Source organism: Stegodyphus dumicola, chromosome 10 (genome assembly GCF_044657685.1).
Source record: "Stegodyphus dumicola isolate Sdum_Otavi_A_Nest chromosome 10, ASM4465768v1".
NCBI lineage: Eukaryota > Metazoa > Arthropoda > Arachnida > Araneae > Eresidae > Stegodyphus > Stegodyphus dumicola.
Genome location: NC_140777.1, coordinates 127,569,338 through 127,584,764, shown reverse-complemented (window position 1 = coordinate 127,584,764; position 15,427 = coordinate 127,569,338). Strand labels below are relative to the sequence as shown.

General features: G+C 30.2%; 1 protein-coding gene across 2 annotated transcripts in view; it reads right to left on the bottom strand.

The window, feature by feature from the left end:
- LOC118187805 (ATPase family AAA domain-containing protein 2-like) overlaps nucleotides 1-15,427 on the bottom strand; it is a 119,881-nt gene that overhangs the window by 49,357 nt on the left and 55,097 nt on the right. For both annotated transcript variants that reach the window (XM_035358079.2, XM_035358080.2), the window contains 6 exons: nucleotides 11,102-11,250; nucleotides 10,760-11,008; nucleotides 7,084-7,296; nucleotides 5,533-5,719; nucleotides 2,278-2,437; nucleotides 1,514-1,688 (listed from right to left, as the gene is read on the bottom strand). In XM_035358079.2, the coding sequence (XP_035213970.1) occupies nucleotides 1,514-1,688; nucleotides 2,278-2,437; nucleotides 5,533-5,719; nucleotides 7,084-7,296; nucleotides 10,760-11,008; nucleotides 11,102-11,250 (1,133 nt within the window). The remainder of the gene's footprint in view (nucleotides 1-1,513; nucleotides 1,689-2,277; nucleotides 2,438-5,532; nucleotides 5,720-7,083; nucleotides 7,297-10,759; nucleotides 11,009-11,101; nucleotides 11,251-15,427) is intronic.

Genomic DNA, 15,427 nt, shown 5'->3' with positions numbered 1-15,427 from the left:
TACATACGTGCATATATATGTGCAAAATAAAAAATATATAAAAATTTTAATTTTAATTTGCACTAGTCCCTTCACTTTTATTTTAATTTTCCTATTTCCCCCGTCTATCCTAAAAATAATAACTGCCTACAATAAATCTCTCTAAACTGCAAAATTTCAAAATTAATTCATGTCATGTGGCTTCTTTATTAATGCTCGTGATGCAGGGTACTTATGCAACATTTCAGCAAATAAGATTTCAAATTTGGGAACCAAAACGTATTATTAACCAACAAAGATTAAACATGAACCAAAACCAAATCATTCTAAACCAAACTTTCATCTCAGCGAAATCACATTCTCACCTTCACTTCCATCCAACCTGCTTGCTATTCGGCTTTGCTAATTAATTTTTCTCTATCAAAACTGATTGTAATGAATATGCAGTCATGATACAAATGTGATCAAAAATGGCACATAAATTGCCTTCTATTATGGTATGGAATTTCCGTTAAAAATATGCTTCTCAAGAATACTTAAAATTTAAATTGGCTACTACCATTGTTGTCTTTAATGACAGTAGACCACCTTTAAAAACTACAACACAAATAATTTAAATCCAGTAGGGGGAAAAAAAAAAAATTGACCAAGGTATTTAATTTCAAAATTCGGGATTTTTAACATCATCTGGATTGCCTTGGGGGGTCAGTCAAAAATAAATTAGGATAATTAAGAGTTTGATTTATTCCTATTAATATCACTCACATATATTCTTTTGCAATTTATCAGTACATTCTTTAATTTATAATTTTATTACATGTTTTACTTTAATTTATAATATGCCAAAATTTCCACACAAGGAATTTCTTAAGTTTTCAAATGTTAAAAATATGTTATGAATACTCTCATGAAATTTTATTATGTTCGAATCATATTTTAATAATCATACAAAAATCCATTAAACTACATTTTCATAATTAATTTATGCAAATGTTATGAGTTAACTATGCACCAATATTGAAGCCTGTGTTTTCTAGTACGTAAATTCTGGGAGATTCAGAAGATAAGTCTTTCTTCCTGAAAAAATTATTTTATTCAACACTTTTCATGACAATCTGCACAGCAATGCTAATCACTTAACATATCAACATTGGACACCTTTCATGCTGATATTTTATTTTTAATTATGTATAAAAGCAAAGATATTGTTCTCCAATTTATGTATGGCACCTGAATACTATCTAAAACTTTAAAATTAAATACCTCAATCAATTTTTTTAAACATGGGCTTCACGCACTTGCACTTAATTTTGAACACCCATGTGTAAAATTTTCCTTAATATAACTACATTGAAATTTTTACAAAACTGACTTTTTTAAAATGCCATAAAATGAACATTTGAATTATTTAAAATATTTCTGTGTGTCTGTTACCAATGTTTGTGAAAGTAAAAACTGCATAACTACTGTTGCAGACAAAGTCTACATACACAAATATGCATCACATATACCTGCAGTATTTTTTAAAACCTACCTGAGCACACGCCTCTTCTGGAGCTCTAGACGTAACAGCATACAATGCAGGTATATCAAGCCTGTGTATCGAAATATTTTCAAGTAAATATAGAACAGCAGGTGCAAGACTTCCTTGTCCTTGGCCCTCTTTGCCAGATAGTAAAAAATAAGGGCGGTGTACAACAGGGAACAATCTAAAAACAGAAAGAAACAACAATGAAGAAATAAAAAATCTCCATGAATATTACAAATGTACAAAATGAGATAAGAAAATAAAATGCTGCTTAAAATTCCTGTTATAAAATTTTATTGTGCCATTATCTGATTCTGAAGAAACAATCAATAAGCAACAAAAAATGGTCCTGTATGTCATTGACTTTTTGTTTCTTCTTTATATAAAACACAGTACATGTTGTAAATAAATAAGCCCTATAAATAAATATACTAATGAAGGAAGAATATTTAATATGTCAAATTTTAGTTTAATAGAAATTTACACATTTTGTGGATGAAAGCAGGTATCACAAGAGCAAAATTTGCTGCTAGGGATATGGTTAATTTTTACTTCTCTCTATAAATAGTTCTTTAACAATAATAAGAATGAAAGGTTTATAAACCCTAATGATCAAAATTACAGCAGTATGCAAAATTTTCTTATTTTCTTTGAATGAATGATTGAAAATGATACACTCTGAATATGGAAAAAATCAAAAAGAAATAGAATGGCTTTTACAGCTTTTAAAAAGTGATACCAAAGTGAAATATACATAATTCAAAATTTACCTGGATAACAGTGACTTGCCAGTTCCAGGCTGAGACACATCATGACATAAAGCACTAGAATTACTGATTTTTGGAATTTCATGATGATATAGGCAACTGTCACTATCTTCAGAGTCAATGTTTACAGGAGGAGGTACCAGTTCTGAAGTTCCACTAGAATCTGCATTATATATGAAAAACATTAAAACAAAGCTAATAAAAATCTCAGAAATAATTGTAAAATGAAATCATATTTCTATTAATATATATATATATATATATATATATATATCAGGGGTGACCAAGCTCCTTGATAGTCCGAGCCACTTTTCAAAATTTGAAATTTTACGCAAGCCACAATTAAATCCATATTTAAAAGGTATGCAAAAAAGTATTAAATTTTTTTGTTTTTTTATTGAAAACATATAAATAAAAGTACAAAATATATGTATTGAATTTAAATATTAAAAATTAAACACATTTATTTTACTTCTCTTGATAATTCTTTAAAATTTGGTGAATAATTGGTGACAGCACTTCTCAGTAATTCTTTGAGATGCTGGTTAGTTAATACTGATCGGTGTTTGGATTTCACGACTTTTAAAGTGGAATATAATGATACACAAAAGTACGTTGTTCCGAATATTGAAATAATTCGACAAGCAGCCTTTTTTAGTTCAGGATACTTCAATTCTTGTACAAATTTCCAAAATTCAGTAATCGGCGTCGACTTATATTTTAATTGTACAGCTTGATCTTCTTGCATCTCTATTACTTCTAATTCTCCAGATGCTTTTGGGTCATAATTATATTGGAAATGGAAAATTCACCTTGAATTATGTTAATTTCAAATGGATTCAGGAAAAAATCAAGAGACAATTTAAAATATTTCAAGTCTTGAAATCTATTTTGGAATTCCGTCAATATTCCTTCTAGCTTTTTTATATACTTGTTGAGTTTTTCTTGCTTAATATTGGAACAAATCTTTTTAATTCGAAGAAAATGACAAAATGTTTTATTTTTGATATCCTTTTGAAAAAAGTTGTAATTTAGTTTGAAAACTAAATATACATGGTGAGAGGTCAGATATTACTTTATCTTTCCCCTGCAATTGTAAATTCAGTGTTTGCAAATGTTCCATGACATCAGTCAAAAACATTAAGTCTTGCAACCACTTGTCATTGTCTAATTTATTTCCTTTTCTTTTAGAAATGCAGTTATGATATTAAACAAATCTACAAATCAATTTAATACATTGTAGCTAGATAACCGTCTAACAATGGAAAAGAAATTAATGTCATTTGGAAGTTCTTTGTCCTTTAATTCTTCAAGAAAATTTTTGAATTGTCAATGATTTTTTGCATTGGTGCAAATATAATTTACAATGTATAACACTGTTTTCATAACATCAGGACATTTAAATATTTTGTAACAAGATGTTCTTGGTGAATTATGCAGTGAATCGGTATGAATTGTGAAATTTGAGAATAATCTCTTAAAAGCCCAATAAGACCGATTTTTTTCAACCAGAATTGCCAGAGCTTCGTTAGTTGCAATGCTTACAAGTTTATTAAAAAGCACATAAAAAGTTTTCATTATGGAATCTCATGCATTTTTAATACTGACACTGCGGGTTGACTCTTGAAGTGCTACTAAATCTAATAATTGTTCTTTAACAACGAAGTCAGGTGAAACAAATCAAACATGTGTGGGATGTGATTGGACGCTGTTTGCAGACTCTGCCCCTGCCTCGTTCAGAAGATGAACTGTAGCAAATGGTTGAAAGGGAATGGAGAGCCATCCCTCAGGACACCATCCGCACTCTTATTGACTCTATGCCTAGATATGTTTCTTCGTGCATCACTGTCCGCTGTGGTCCTACATTCTACTGAGCCGATGCCATTCTCACTCTGTATTCTGACTATCATTTTGAAATAAAGATCACTTATTGCTGCTTGCTGTCTCTGTCTTTTTTCCAAATTTCATCACGTTCTGACCACTCCTTCTTGGTGTTGCATTTTCAATGTCGAGTAGTGTATATAAATTATTCTACACATTTTTTTACACAAGAAAGTAATAATGAAATTAATCTGCATGTAAAATTCACTGTAAAGTTGATGGCAAAGAATATATATATATATTGATTACACAATATAAGTAATCTGAGATTCTGACTTGAGTTTACTAACTACTTTTATTTTATATAACTTCAAAAGAACATAAGAAGGGAAATAATAAGATAACAAAAAAGCTTTTTGAAAGGGGGAGAAATACTTGCTTTGGCACAAAAAAAAGGGGGGGAATACTAGACACTATTGTGCTATTAGCATTCTATATCTGATTATCCTGTACTTTAAAACATAGGATAATAATTAAAGCTACATCATCCATTATTTATCCTTCTAAGAATGTAAATCCATAATGAACATTCTAAGCTTTTGGAAAATTATGGGTAAATAATGAAATTTCACAATGAACAGTGCTTTAACACATCTCTGCTATTTGTCAGAAAACCTTTTTTTTTTTAAGGGGAAAAAAAAAAAAAAAAAAGACTTTCATATACACAAGGGGAACAAAGTGCATATTTTTCTATATTTATTTGAAATTTCAATCAACTATACTGCAATTTTTATGCAAAGTTTACTTTCAGTAAATTTAAACATTCCCCTACAAAGTCTGTGTTAACACTCTAAGCAGCATAGGTTTATTCAGTATTGAGATTTGTTGTCACCTGGAATACATTAAATTTTTTTAAAATATTTTATGTTCTCATTTTTTTTAAAGATCTAATTACCCTAATGAAGGAAGGTTATAAACACAAATAGTAAATTAAGTAATTACAGAAGTCTACCTAATATATGCTGTTGAAATACAGATCTTCATGAAGACACTAAAACTGCAATGTCACTTAAAAGGCTAAAAAAATAAAATTAAGTATTTTTGTGCAATAGACAAACACTTAAATAGCATATTAATTACTACATATATTGAATGTGAAAAGAAAGGAAAATACTTGAAACTTGAAAGGGAATTTTCTCTTTTACTTTATTATATAAATATTTTCAGTGAGTAATTCATAGATTTTGCACTTCAGATAACTGAAATTATCTGAGGTAGGCCAAACATTATGGCTGACCTTACTTAGCAATGGTTACATATATTTTTCTTCTCCAGATACTTTCTGACAGCCGATGGAAAACTCTTAGTTACTCATTACTGATGATTTAAAAGAAACATGCCATAGCACTGGAAATAATAAATTTTTTTTACACTTACTCAAGTTATTTTTTATAGCCAAGGAAAAAAATGGGAACATCTTAGAAATTTTTGAAATGACAGTATGAAGCATAGGTTCAAGAAGAGGCTTTAAAATTGATGAAAGAGGCTTTGCAGAAAATACAGCACTCCTCTGAACAGATGGCTTCATTTTCTTCAAAGCATTGAAAAAATCCACAGATTGAACCTGAAACCAAATTCCAGAATGTAATACAAACACAGAAATAACATTTTAACTTCTTTTCATTTATTTAGCACATACTGCATGAAAATTTTTCTTCAAAACATATACATGCACACATATATTAATACTAAAGGACCTGGAATTATATTAACATTTAAACAACATATGAATATTTACGAGAATTTTCTGATACAAATACATTTTGGGTTGAGTGCAGCAAGTCCACTACATCATGTCACAAGTAAAGGGGGTATTTTACATTACAATTATTTTAAAAACACATAATTTAAAATTGACAATTATAATAAAAAGTTTTAGTACTATACTTCCAACAATACAAATTATGATATTAAATTAATAATTATCTGATTAAAATCTGCTTAGTACTATTTTATCAAATTATTTTCTATTAAAACAAAATAAAGTAACTGTTTAAGCACATATGTTAAGTGTCCCAGTAACACCACTGTAAGTTTAAAACAGTCAAAAGTCGTTAATTCGGACACCCATAATCCGGACCTCAAAGCTACAAACTTTCTGCGCATGCGTCTCGTTGAGCCATGCGCATAAAACCTTTACGGCTGCGAATATGCGTGTGTGCATGTGCAAAATAAGTTTACGAATGCGCGTTTAATGTATACAGGACGGTATAAGCTAAGCCAAAACTATCTAATTCAGTTTACTGCGTTGTTCCTTAATCTTTGAATTGGATTCGGCTTGTTATTTTTTGCAGACTGTTAAGAGCAATTTTATAAAAGTAAGCTTGAACTTTCGATTATGTAAAATAGAATTTCTGATATATATTTACTAATATGTAAAGGATCTACAAAGCGAAAGTATGTTTCAAAGTCTATTAAACAAAAAGTGGAATTGCTGCAAAAAAATGGATAACGGCATGTCCTTTGTTTATCTAAACTTTAACGTTTGTTTATCTAAACTTTGTTTATCTTTAACGCGGCGGTGGGGCGCGCAATGAATTGGAAGTTGATCTGTCAGCACTATCCTTATCTTCAGGGCAGATGTTTTTATTTTATCTGGCTTATAATTCCTTACTAAATGCAGTATTTCCTCTCGATGTACTCCGTCTTTGATATGATTTAAATCAAATTCCTCGTCATTATAATTCGCTTTTGATAGCGAAGAAAGTGACAGAGGTTATTGAAAACGAAAAAATTTCGATTGACAAATTAGTCGGTATTCTCGGACACAGCAATTATAGGACTTGAACAGCAGAACTTTTCGCTGAAGTCCCGACGAGTCCGGATTAATGACTTTTGACTGTAATATGACAAGCAGGATTCGACTCACTGCACTTAATAACTTAAAAATTATCAATGCACAAGTGACCATTTGAAATTAAATCTTACCTGAATTGTTTCCACATCTAATTGTAACTTTTGTTTTGATTGATAAATCTGTGGATAGCGACGCCGAAGAGCTACAAGAGCTGCTTCAGAACACAATGCCTTTAAATCAGCTCCACAATAACCAGCAGTACAAGCAGCTAGTTCAGACAGTAAAGAATCAGGCTGAGGTGGTATCCAATCTCTAGTAATTATTCTAAAGATTTGTTCACGAGCCTAGAGTCAAAATTGAACCAAAATTTATAAATAAGGCACAATTAAATCTCAGATGATGGATTACTTTAAAACACTACTTTTTAGATTATTTTTGTAAAAGAAAAAATCTTATCAATAAAAGTTTTACATTTGAGTACTACATCTGAGAATTGTTCTGTTAAGTTTAGAGTACTAAGAATTTATTCCATTAAATTTCTAATGCCTATATGACATTCTATTCTCCTAATCAGATATAGAGTCATTCTTTTAATTTTAAATACTGCATTTTGGTTTAAAAAATTATGGTTTGAAGCAACATTTCTTCCAAATGTTCAGGAATGTTTATGAGATCTAAGGGAGTAAAATTATTTTCACAATATTTTAGAAACATTTTTTTTTACTAATTTTCTGCTCCATATTTTGATATAATCATCTTATGTGAGCTTAGGTTTTCGATAAAGTACATTTAATACTGCATCAGCATCTAATTTTCCTTTTACACTTTTTGTGCATAATAGCATATATTATTCTAGTTTGAATTCTAAATACTTCATTTTCATATTAAACAATATATTCAGTAAAATTACACTTTATATAGAATATTTAAAAAAAGAACACTATTTATTAGAAAATAAATAAGGTGATAAACAATAATAATAAATGAATAAAAAGCAGATTACAAGACTGAGAGATGTTATTTTTTTTGCATGATCTTAATCCCTTTCAGATTTAAAAAACAGAAGCGGGAAAAATTTGAATACCTTTAAAAAATAATTCATCAACCAATTGTCAGCAGGAAAGTTTTATACAATTTTATAATGGGAAAAGAATGAACTGTCAAATAAATATCTATATTTAAAACTGACCAACAAGGCAACACTATAATCTTTTCATATAGTATTACAGAGCCAAGGAACTGAATAAAGACACCTTCCACATAAATGGCAACAAACCTCACAGTAATAGCAGATAGCATGGACCCCATAATCTTCACTACGGTTCCCCGCATCAATTTTCACGTTCTGTATAATATTTTCCAGATATGCTGAATGAATATTTCTTGCAAAACAATTTGAAGTCCATGGAGATGCATGGCATAATAGTTTCCATTGAATCCATTCCATCTATTTAAAGCTTTGCAGGCATTTTCACTGGGAATGTGGTACACAAAATATGAAGCCTTTGCTATGCCATATGATATAGACTTCATATTTTCCAGTGTTTCAATCACATCACTTGTCGTGTATGGATAAGCATTTTCATTTATGCAACATAAAATTAAGAGCTTAATATTCCATAGAAAAAGCATGTATAATCCAAAATACCTCTGCAAAGTACTGATTTGTTGTGGTGGTCTCCAGTCAAAGATACGCAGCATTATTCTAGCATCATCAAGGCTGTCCAAACCATTACTAACCAGATGCAATGCGTAACATGCTTCTTAGTGCACCAAGGATCAGAACTGCTCTTAACAATAACGGATCCCACCAGTAGCCGAATTGTGAAAATGGAATCTAAATTAGGTTTCGTTCCAGGAAAATGGACCAGCTGCATGGTTCATTACCACGGTTTTTCTAATGTGTAACATGAATATAAACCTGTTTCTTTGATAAAGTTCTCAACAAAAGCATATCTCCCTTTAGGTATATAGCCCTTATGTGTAAATTATATTCAAATAACCTAACTGAACCTTAGAAATGAAAAATGAAAAAACATTACAATTAACTAATTGTTAGCTGAAATGATGATGTTCCTGACACCACTACTATCTAATTTGACAATATCAGAATACACCTGGTTGGCTATTGTACACATAAAAACAGTTTAGTCAATGATATACATATAGCCCTAATTTAGTCAAAGGATGGTTTGAGCACATATGTGGGCATCTGTAGTACTCAAAAGATCAACAGAAATTTGTCCAGTATAGCATTTCTCTTCCAATCTGCCAAAGCAGAAAGAAATCAGCTATTGCTTGCTGCTATGTTCCTTCTGTAATCATAATCTGCACATGGAGATGTTGCTCTGGATTTAGAACCTTTCATAGTGAAGTCCTGCTTTAAAAGGCATCCATTGCAGTGGCAACTTTAGTAATACTTTGCCCTATCTCAAGAGGTCCAGCTGCTCTTCCAAGAGCGTACTCAATTATATAATATTGCTGAAGCATTTTCAAATTATATTCACTGTAAAAGAACCGTTTTTTAGGAATTAATGCAGTATAGGTTGCTATACAGGGATCACTAACAGGGCAATAAACATTCCATTTTAGTTGTGTGCCAATAAAGAAACAACTGTGTGGACCCACCACACTTCACTTACTCATCCTGACGTGGAAGGACAGTAGAAAGAACTCTCCTCTAATGATTATATAAATTTCCATTGAAAATCATATGCATTGTAAAGCATCTAACTACTCATGTTCTTTATTAAATATGTGTTAAATTATCAAATAAATGATTTTTTTTTCATTTGCCATTTTGTATGCAATCTCTTTAGGATTATAAAGAGATGACTTATGGAAACACACTGTACTCCCGAGAAGACAAGGTATGAAAACTATTTCTTTCTCTCCCTTTGTTCGTTGTTATATAAATAGTTACAATATTACAATTACCAAGACTTTTATTATACTTGTCTACAGCACTTCATTTCAAATCAACAGCAGCTTGAAACACATTTTGTTTTATAGAGGTGATAAAATTAATTTAAAATGGATCTACATAATAAAAAAGGTGAGAAAAATGAGTGAGGTACTTTTAAACTAAGATTCTGAAAGATTATATCTTTAATATTTATGCTAGTTTTCTAATAGCACAATAAGTTCTCTGCCGTTACTTGGTTAATGATATCCCCCTTCATGAAAAATTTTAATGCTCATTATTTATTAATCTCTTTGACTGCCAAATTCAATGATCGTAAAACGAGATAAAAGTTCAGTTTTAACAAAAGTATTGAACACTATTCTTAAGCAATTTTACATGAATCAAATATATTTTTTATCAAATTAACTATAAAATGCTTAACATTTATTCAGTGCCAAGTACATATAGCAACTGCTTTGGTATCTTCACAGAAACTCTGGAAAAAGCATAATTTTTTAAATATGCCAGATAAAAAGAGTAAATTTAATTCATATGTAATGCTTCTTACTCCATTTTATAAAAATTAAACTTTTGGTATGTTATTATTGTTGTTTCAATCCAAGTTAGCTTTTTTGATTAGGACTGTCAAAAGCTGGATAATTTTGCTTTTACCGTACTCTTAAAACATACAAAATTGCTTAAACCACTTTCCTACAATTTAAAGTATGTAAAGATTTGCTAAACAGTTTATATAAATGAATAAAATAAAAATTATAGAATTATCTTACTTTTTAGTTATTAACCTCAAAATGAAAATACAAAAATGTCACACACAAAAAATCTCTTATTAATACAAATTACACATTTGCATATAAACATACATATTTTTAATATGATGATACCTGAAAAGATGGTAAAGGAAACAATAGTTCTCTATCAAAACGTCCTGGTCTTCGCAGAGCAGGATCAATAGCATCTAATCGATTTGTGGCACCAATAATCACAATTTCACCCCTATTATCCAGACCATCCATTAGAGCAAGCAGAGTAGATACTATTGAACTATGAATTTGATCTTGACGAGTTGACCGAACAGGAGCCAGTCCATCAATTTCATCGAAAAATATAATTGAAGGTCTCATAGAATAAGCCTGAGGATAATAGAATGATATTAATGTTTCAATTATTTTAAAGTTGCATTTTAATATAAATAAAATTAATTCGATTTTAGACTCAGATTCTACCTGGTCAAAAAGAAGTCGTAGTTGCCTTTCAGATTCTCCAACCCATTTACTAAGGCAATCAGCTCCCTTCCTCATAAAAAATGCAACACGTTTATCACCAGTGCTGCATTCATTTGCAAGTGCTCGTGCAACAAGAGTTTTTCCTGTTCCTAAAAAGAAATAATAATCAGTTATTTTAAATAAATTAAATGAAGAAGAAAGAAATACAAAAGCTGAAGAACAAGGGAAATGAAATTTACAAGACTTAAGAATACATATTCATTTTTTAAATAAACTTATCAATCAAGTTGATATATGTAATAGGACGGAACATAATCTTTAATTGTCTATTTAGAAACATATACCAACAGAACAAATTTTTTTTTAATTTATGAAACCACTGAAGGAAAGTCTTAAAACAACCATTACAATAACTAAGGCTACATTTTAATCTAATTTCATTTGTTAAAAATATGATAAACTTTGAATTTACTTAAGTGCAAGACTATTTCTATACAAGGTGTTTTTAAATGCAGAAAATTTTGCAAGTTAAAACCTACATCTGCTATAAATTTTCAGATCTAATTGTGGTAGGAAGCATTGATACTTGTCACTGTGAAAAATTCTGATATCTTACGAATATAGCAAGGAGTATGCATTTTGTTCTGTCAACAAGGAATCAAAATCTACATGTGCCTAGATCAAATCTTGTTACGGTCATCAGCAGCAATCTAAAAAGATGTCATCTTTGCCAACTACAAGCATTTAGTGCAAACCATTCTCTATAACCGTAGCGATAGATAGCTTCAGCAGATGAAGCCACATTAAATAAAATCTGACAAAGATGCCATATTTAACACTGCATCATGCACTGCTTATTTTCAAGCATGAAAAATTTCATAGTAAATCTTTCTGAAAGTGACTAATATTTCTGAGGATATAATTAAGTAATAATACTACACATCAATATTCAAATTGTCTAAAGCAACCACCTATACAGATACCAAAATGTCTTTATTTTTCTCTCTTGAACTTGTTAGGAAAACCTAAATTCATAACATAAATAGTTTTAAGTGTCTATAAATGACACTTAAAACTAAAAAGAAAGTCCACAACCTCTCATTACACTAGGACTGGTCACTTAGAAGTTGTTCAGCCTCCTTCAGTGTTTTTAATAATAAGTGAAAAGAGAAATATAAAAAATTAAGATGGTCCTTCCATGTTGTCTCATAGTTCAACAATTAGCACATCAATTTGGCACAATGATATCCTACATTTGATTTCAGGCAACAGTACAGATTATTTTCATATACCTTCCAATCCTACATTCCTTTTGTTTTCCATACCTTAAATTAGAGTAGAAATACACGCTGCCCTCCAAAAGTTAAGGAACAGCGTGTTTTTTGTGTCTAATTTCAGAATGAAGCAACATAGAAGCAAGAAATTTACAGGACATGTTCACTAAGCAGTTCTTTAATGAATGCAACAAAGAGTGTTTCTAAAGTTCAACACATACATTAATTACAACAAAAAATTACACACTTGGCAGAGAAAGCCAGTCTTGGAGAAACAGTATATCACATTTTTTTGAGGAAAAATTGGGTGGTAACATTACAAAAATGGGTTCTAATAAGGAATGTGTCCACCCCTAGCTGCAATACATTGGTGGCAGCAACATTGTATGCTGTCAATTAAGTTGTTGGTCAATGAAATGGGAAGCAATGAGACACAGAGTCATCCTTATTCAAGCTCATCTAACCACTTTGGAGGAGGACTAAAAGCAGCAACCCATATCACAAGGTAGTCCCAAAGATGCTCTATCGGATTCAGGACGGTTATTCTACGCTACGAGAGTCGACAACAAGTTGTGGGCCACCAGATGTCGCTGCTAGTAAAAAACAGGTCTGCTTGACATCCTATATTCTCCGAGTACGGAAGTTGTCGAAAGCGCGTGAAAAAATGTTGCCGCGTAGTCAATCAGGGTTGTCCAGTTGACGTACTAAGTAGACAATGACTTTGTATGCGTTTTTGCCGCTGATTTTTTCATATTTAAATGAAGAATACGGTCGTAGATCTCTGAATCGGTGGCGAATTTATAGAAAATATGTTGATGCTTTTGCTCTGCCAAAAGATGTTTTCATTGCGTATTTCAGATTCCCAAAATTTATAGTTATTTTAATTTGGGGTGAACTGAGAGAGTATTTGGAGCCACATTCAGAAAACAAGAATGCAATTTCTACTAAAAGAAAGGTTATACTATTCCTGAAATTATAGATATAAATTGTAATTGTACGCTTTAAAAATGTAGAAGATAATAAGTTTATCAAGCGCATAAACCTTCTTCATTTAATACAAATATAGACATCCGAGAAGCTTCTACTCGATTTATGTACAGCAAGAATTACGTTTACTTTAAAATCTAACAGTCGAATACCTTACGAATAATACTGTGAACACAAAAATGTCGTTCATTATTACGCGAAATTCACACTACTGTAAAATAAAATTAAAAAAAATAATAATAATAATTATAAAACTATAAAATAGATTTATAATATTTTTTTCAGTAATTGTACTACTATTAGTGTGATACTTTTAAAAATAAGTTTTAGCCCAGAGGGGCTATTAATTTCGTTTTGCCATTTTGTGGCGTTTCACGATAAATGGCGTTTCACTTTTCAAATCGTTGCCACCAAGTATTATCGCACTCTATTATATTTAAAGAAATTAAATAATGAGGAATCTGCAGAATGCATGAATGTTTCTCGCACTGTGATAAAACAACGGTACCTAGAGCCATGAAATTCTGAATAACGTAATCCTCCATCCTAATAGAGGCATCTGGACGGCCAAATTTTAATTGGGAATTTGTATTACTGTCCATTTCATATATCATAATTTGTAAAGCATTTATGAGTTTTTGATTAAGAAACCCAACGATTTCAAAGCGAGCAATGGCAAAAAACATTTTCATCTCTAGCGCGCGAGACTATGTATCGGAAATTCTAAAGATATGCTTTTTTTTAATTATATGATATTGCTGTTGAATTGAATTTTATGGTTTAAGTGCGAAAAACATGATATTTAATAAATAAAGGTAACACGCAAAACGTTAAAAAAATGGCCCTTTGGGAGTAATATAAAATCTGAAGGCTTTCATTTTTTTTTTTTTTTTTTTTTTTTTGTGTGTGTGTGTGTGTGTGTGTGTGTGTAATTTTAATACGTTTTAAAATTGGTTTTTAAGTGAGGACTTTCTAAGGGAAACTGGCTCGTATACACGTTACACATGGGGAAAGCCACGAAAACGCCGGCCAGCTCGTTCGTGGGATTCGCACCTCGGACCAAATTACCTGCGTTCAGCGACTCTACCGCTCGGCGGCTGGTGGGCTTGTTAGCAGAATTATACTGTATTATTATTGTATTATGCTATAAAGTAACAATGCTATAAGACTGAGGGTTTGTTCATGGAATAGTACTTTTGTAACCTATTATAGTATTAAAAAATCATTGTTTCTTTGCAAACTTAAATTAATAAATAAATAAATAAATAATAAAAATACTGTTCATAGCATTCTTATTTTTATATTAAAAGAGATATTGTTTATATTATTTAATGGGAAAGTTTTCTATTTAAAATGTGTCGAAACGCTGGTTTGAAAAGGAACTTGAACTGCAGGAGACCTACATTGATTATTTTTACTTTAGTACTTCCATTGTGAAAATATTACTATCTTTTAATTATTTTCACAGAACAAAATCTTTTGAGAAGGAAGAATAATTAAACTGAGCAGTTCTTATATATATACAAAATTAAAATAACAGCAATGTAATATTGAAAATAAGATATTAGTAATTGTGTGACAAAAATTGCAAAACGAATTAATCACACATACAGGATAGATTAATTTAATTTTGGTTATATATTTTATATTGAAAAAATATTTTCTTTCATGTTAATTATAGAATAAATTATTTAAAATAAAGCATTTTGATGCGTGTCTGATAACTGAATGCAGCAGCAATCGGCCATACTGTAATAGCGAATGAATTTTATTTCTTTTCCTGAAAGAAATAATTTTCATAGAAAAAGAAAATAAAAAAGGGAAGAAATATTAAGAAAGAAATATTTTCTTTCTAATTTCTTATTTAAAGAAATATTTTTCAAATAGTAACTGTAAAATAAATTGCGGGAAAACAATTTTAATGTAAACATGAAAAAAAAAAAAAAAAAAAGTTTGCTATTAGATTGTAATGCAAATTAATCATATTATAAATTTAAATAATTAAAATGGTTTATTTCTAAAAGGATTTGAAGTAAGCTTAATTCATTTACTCTTATCTATTTAC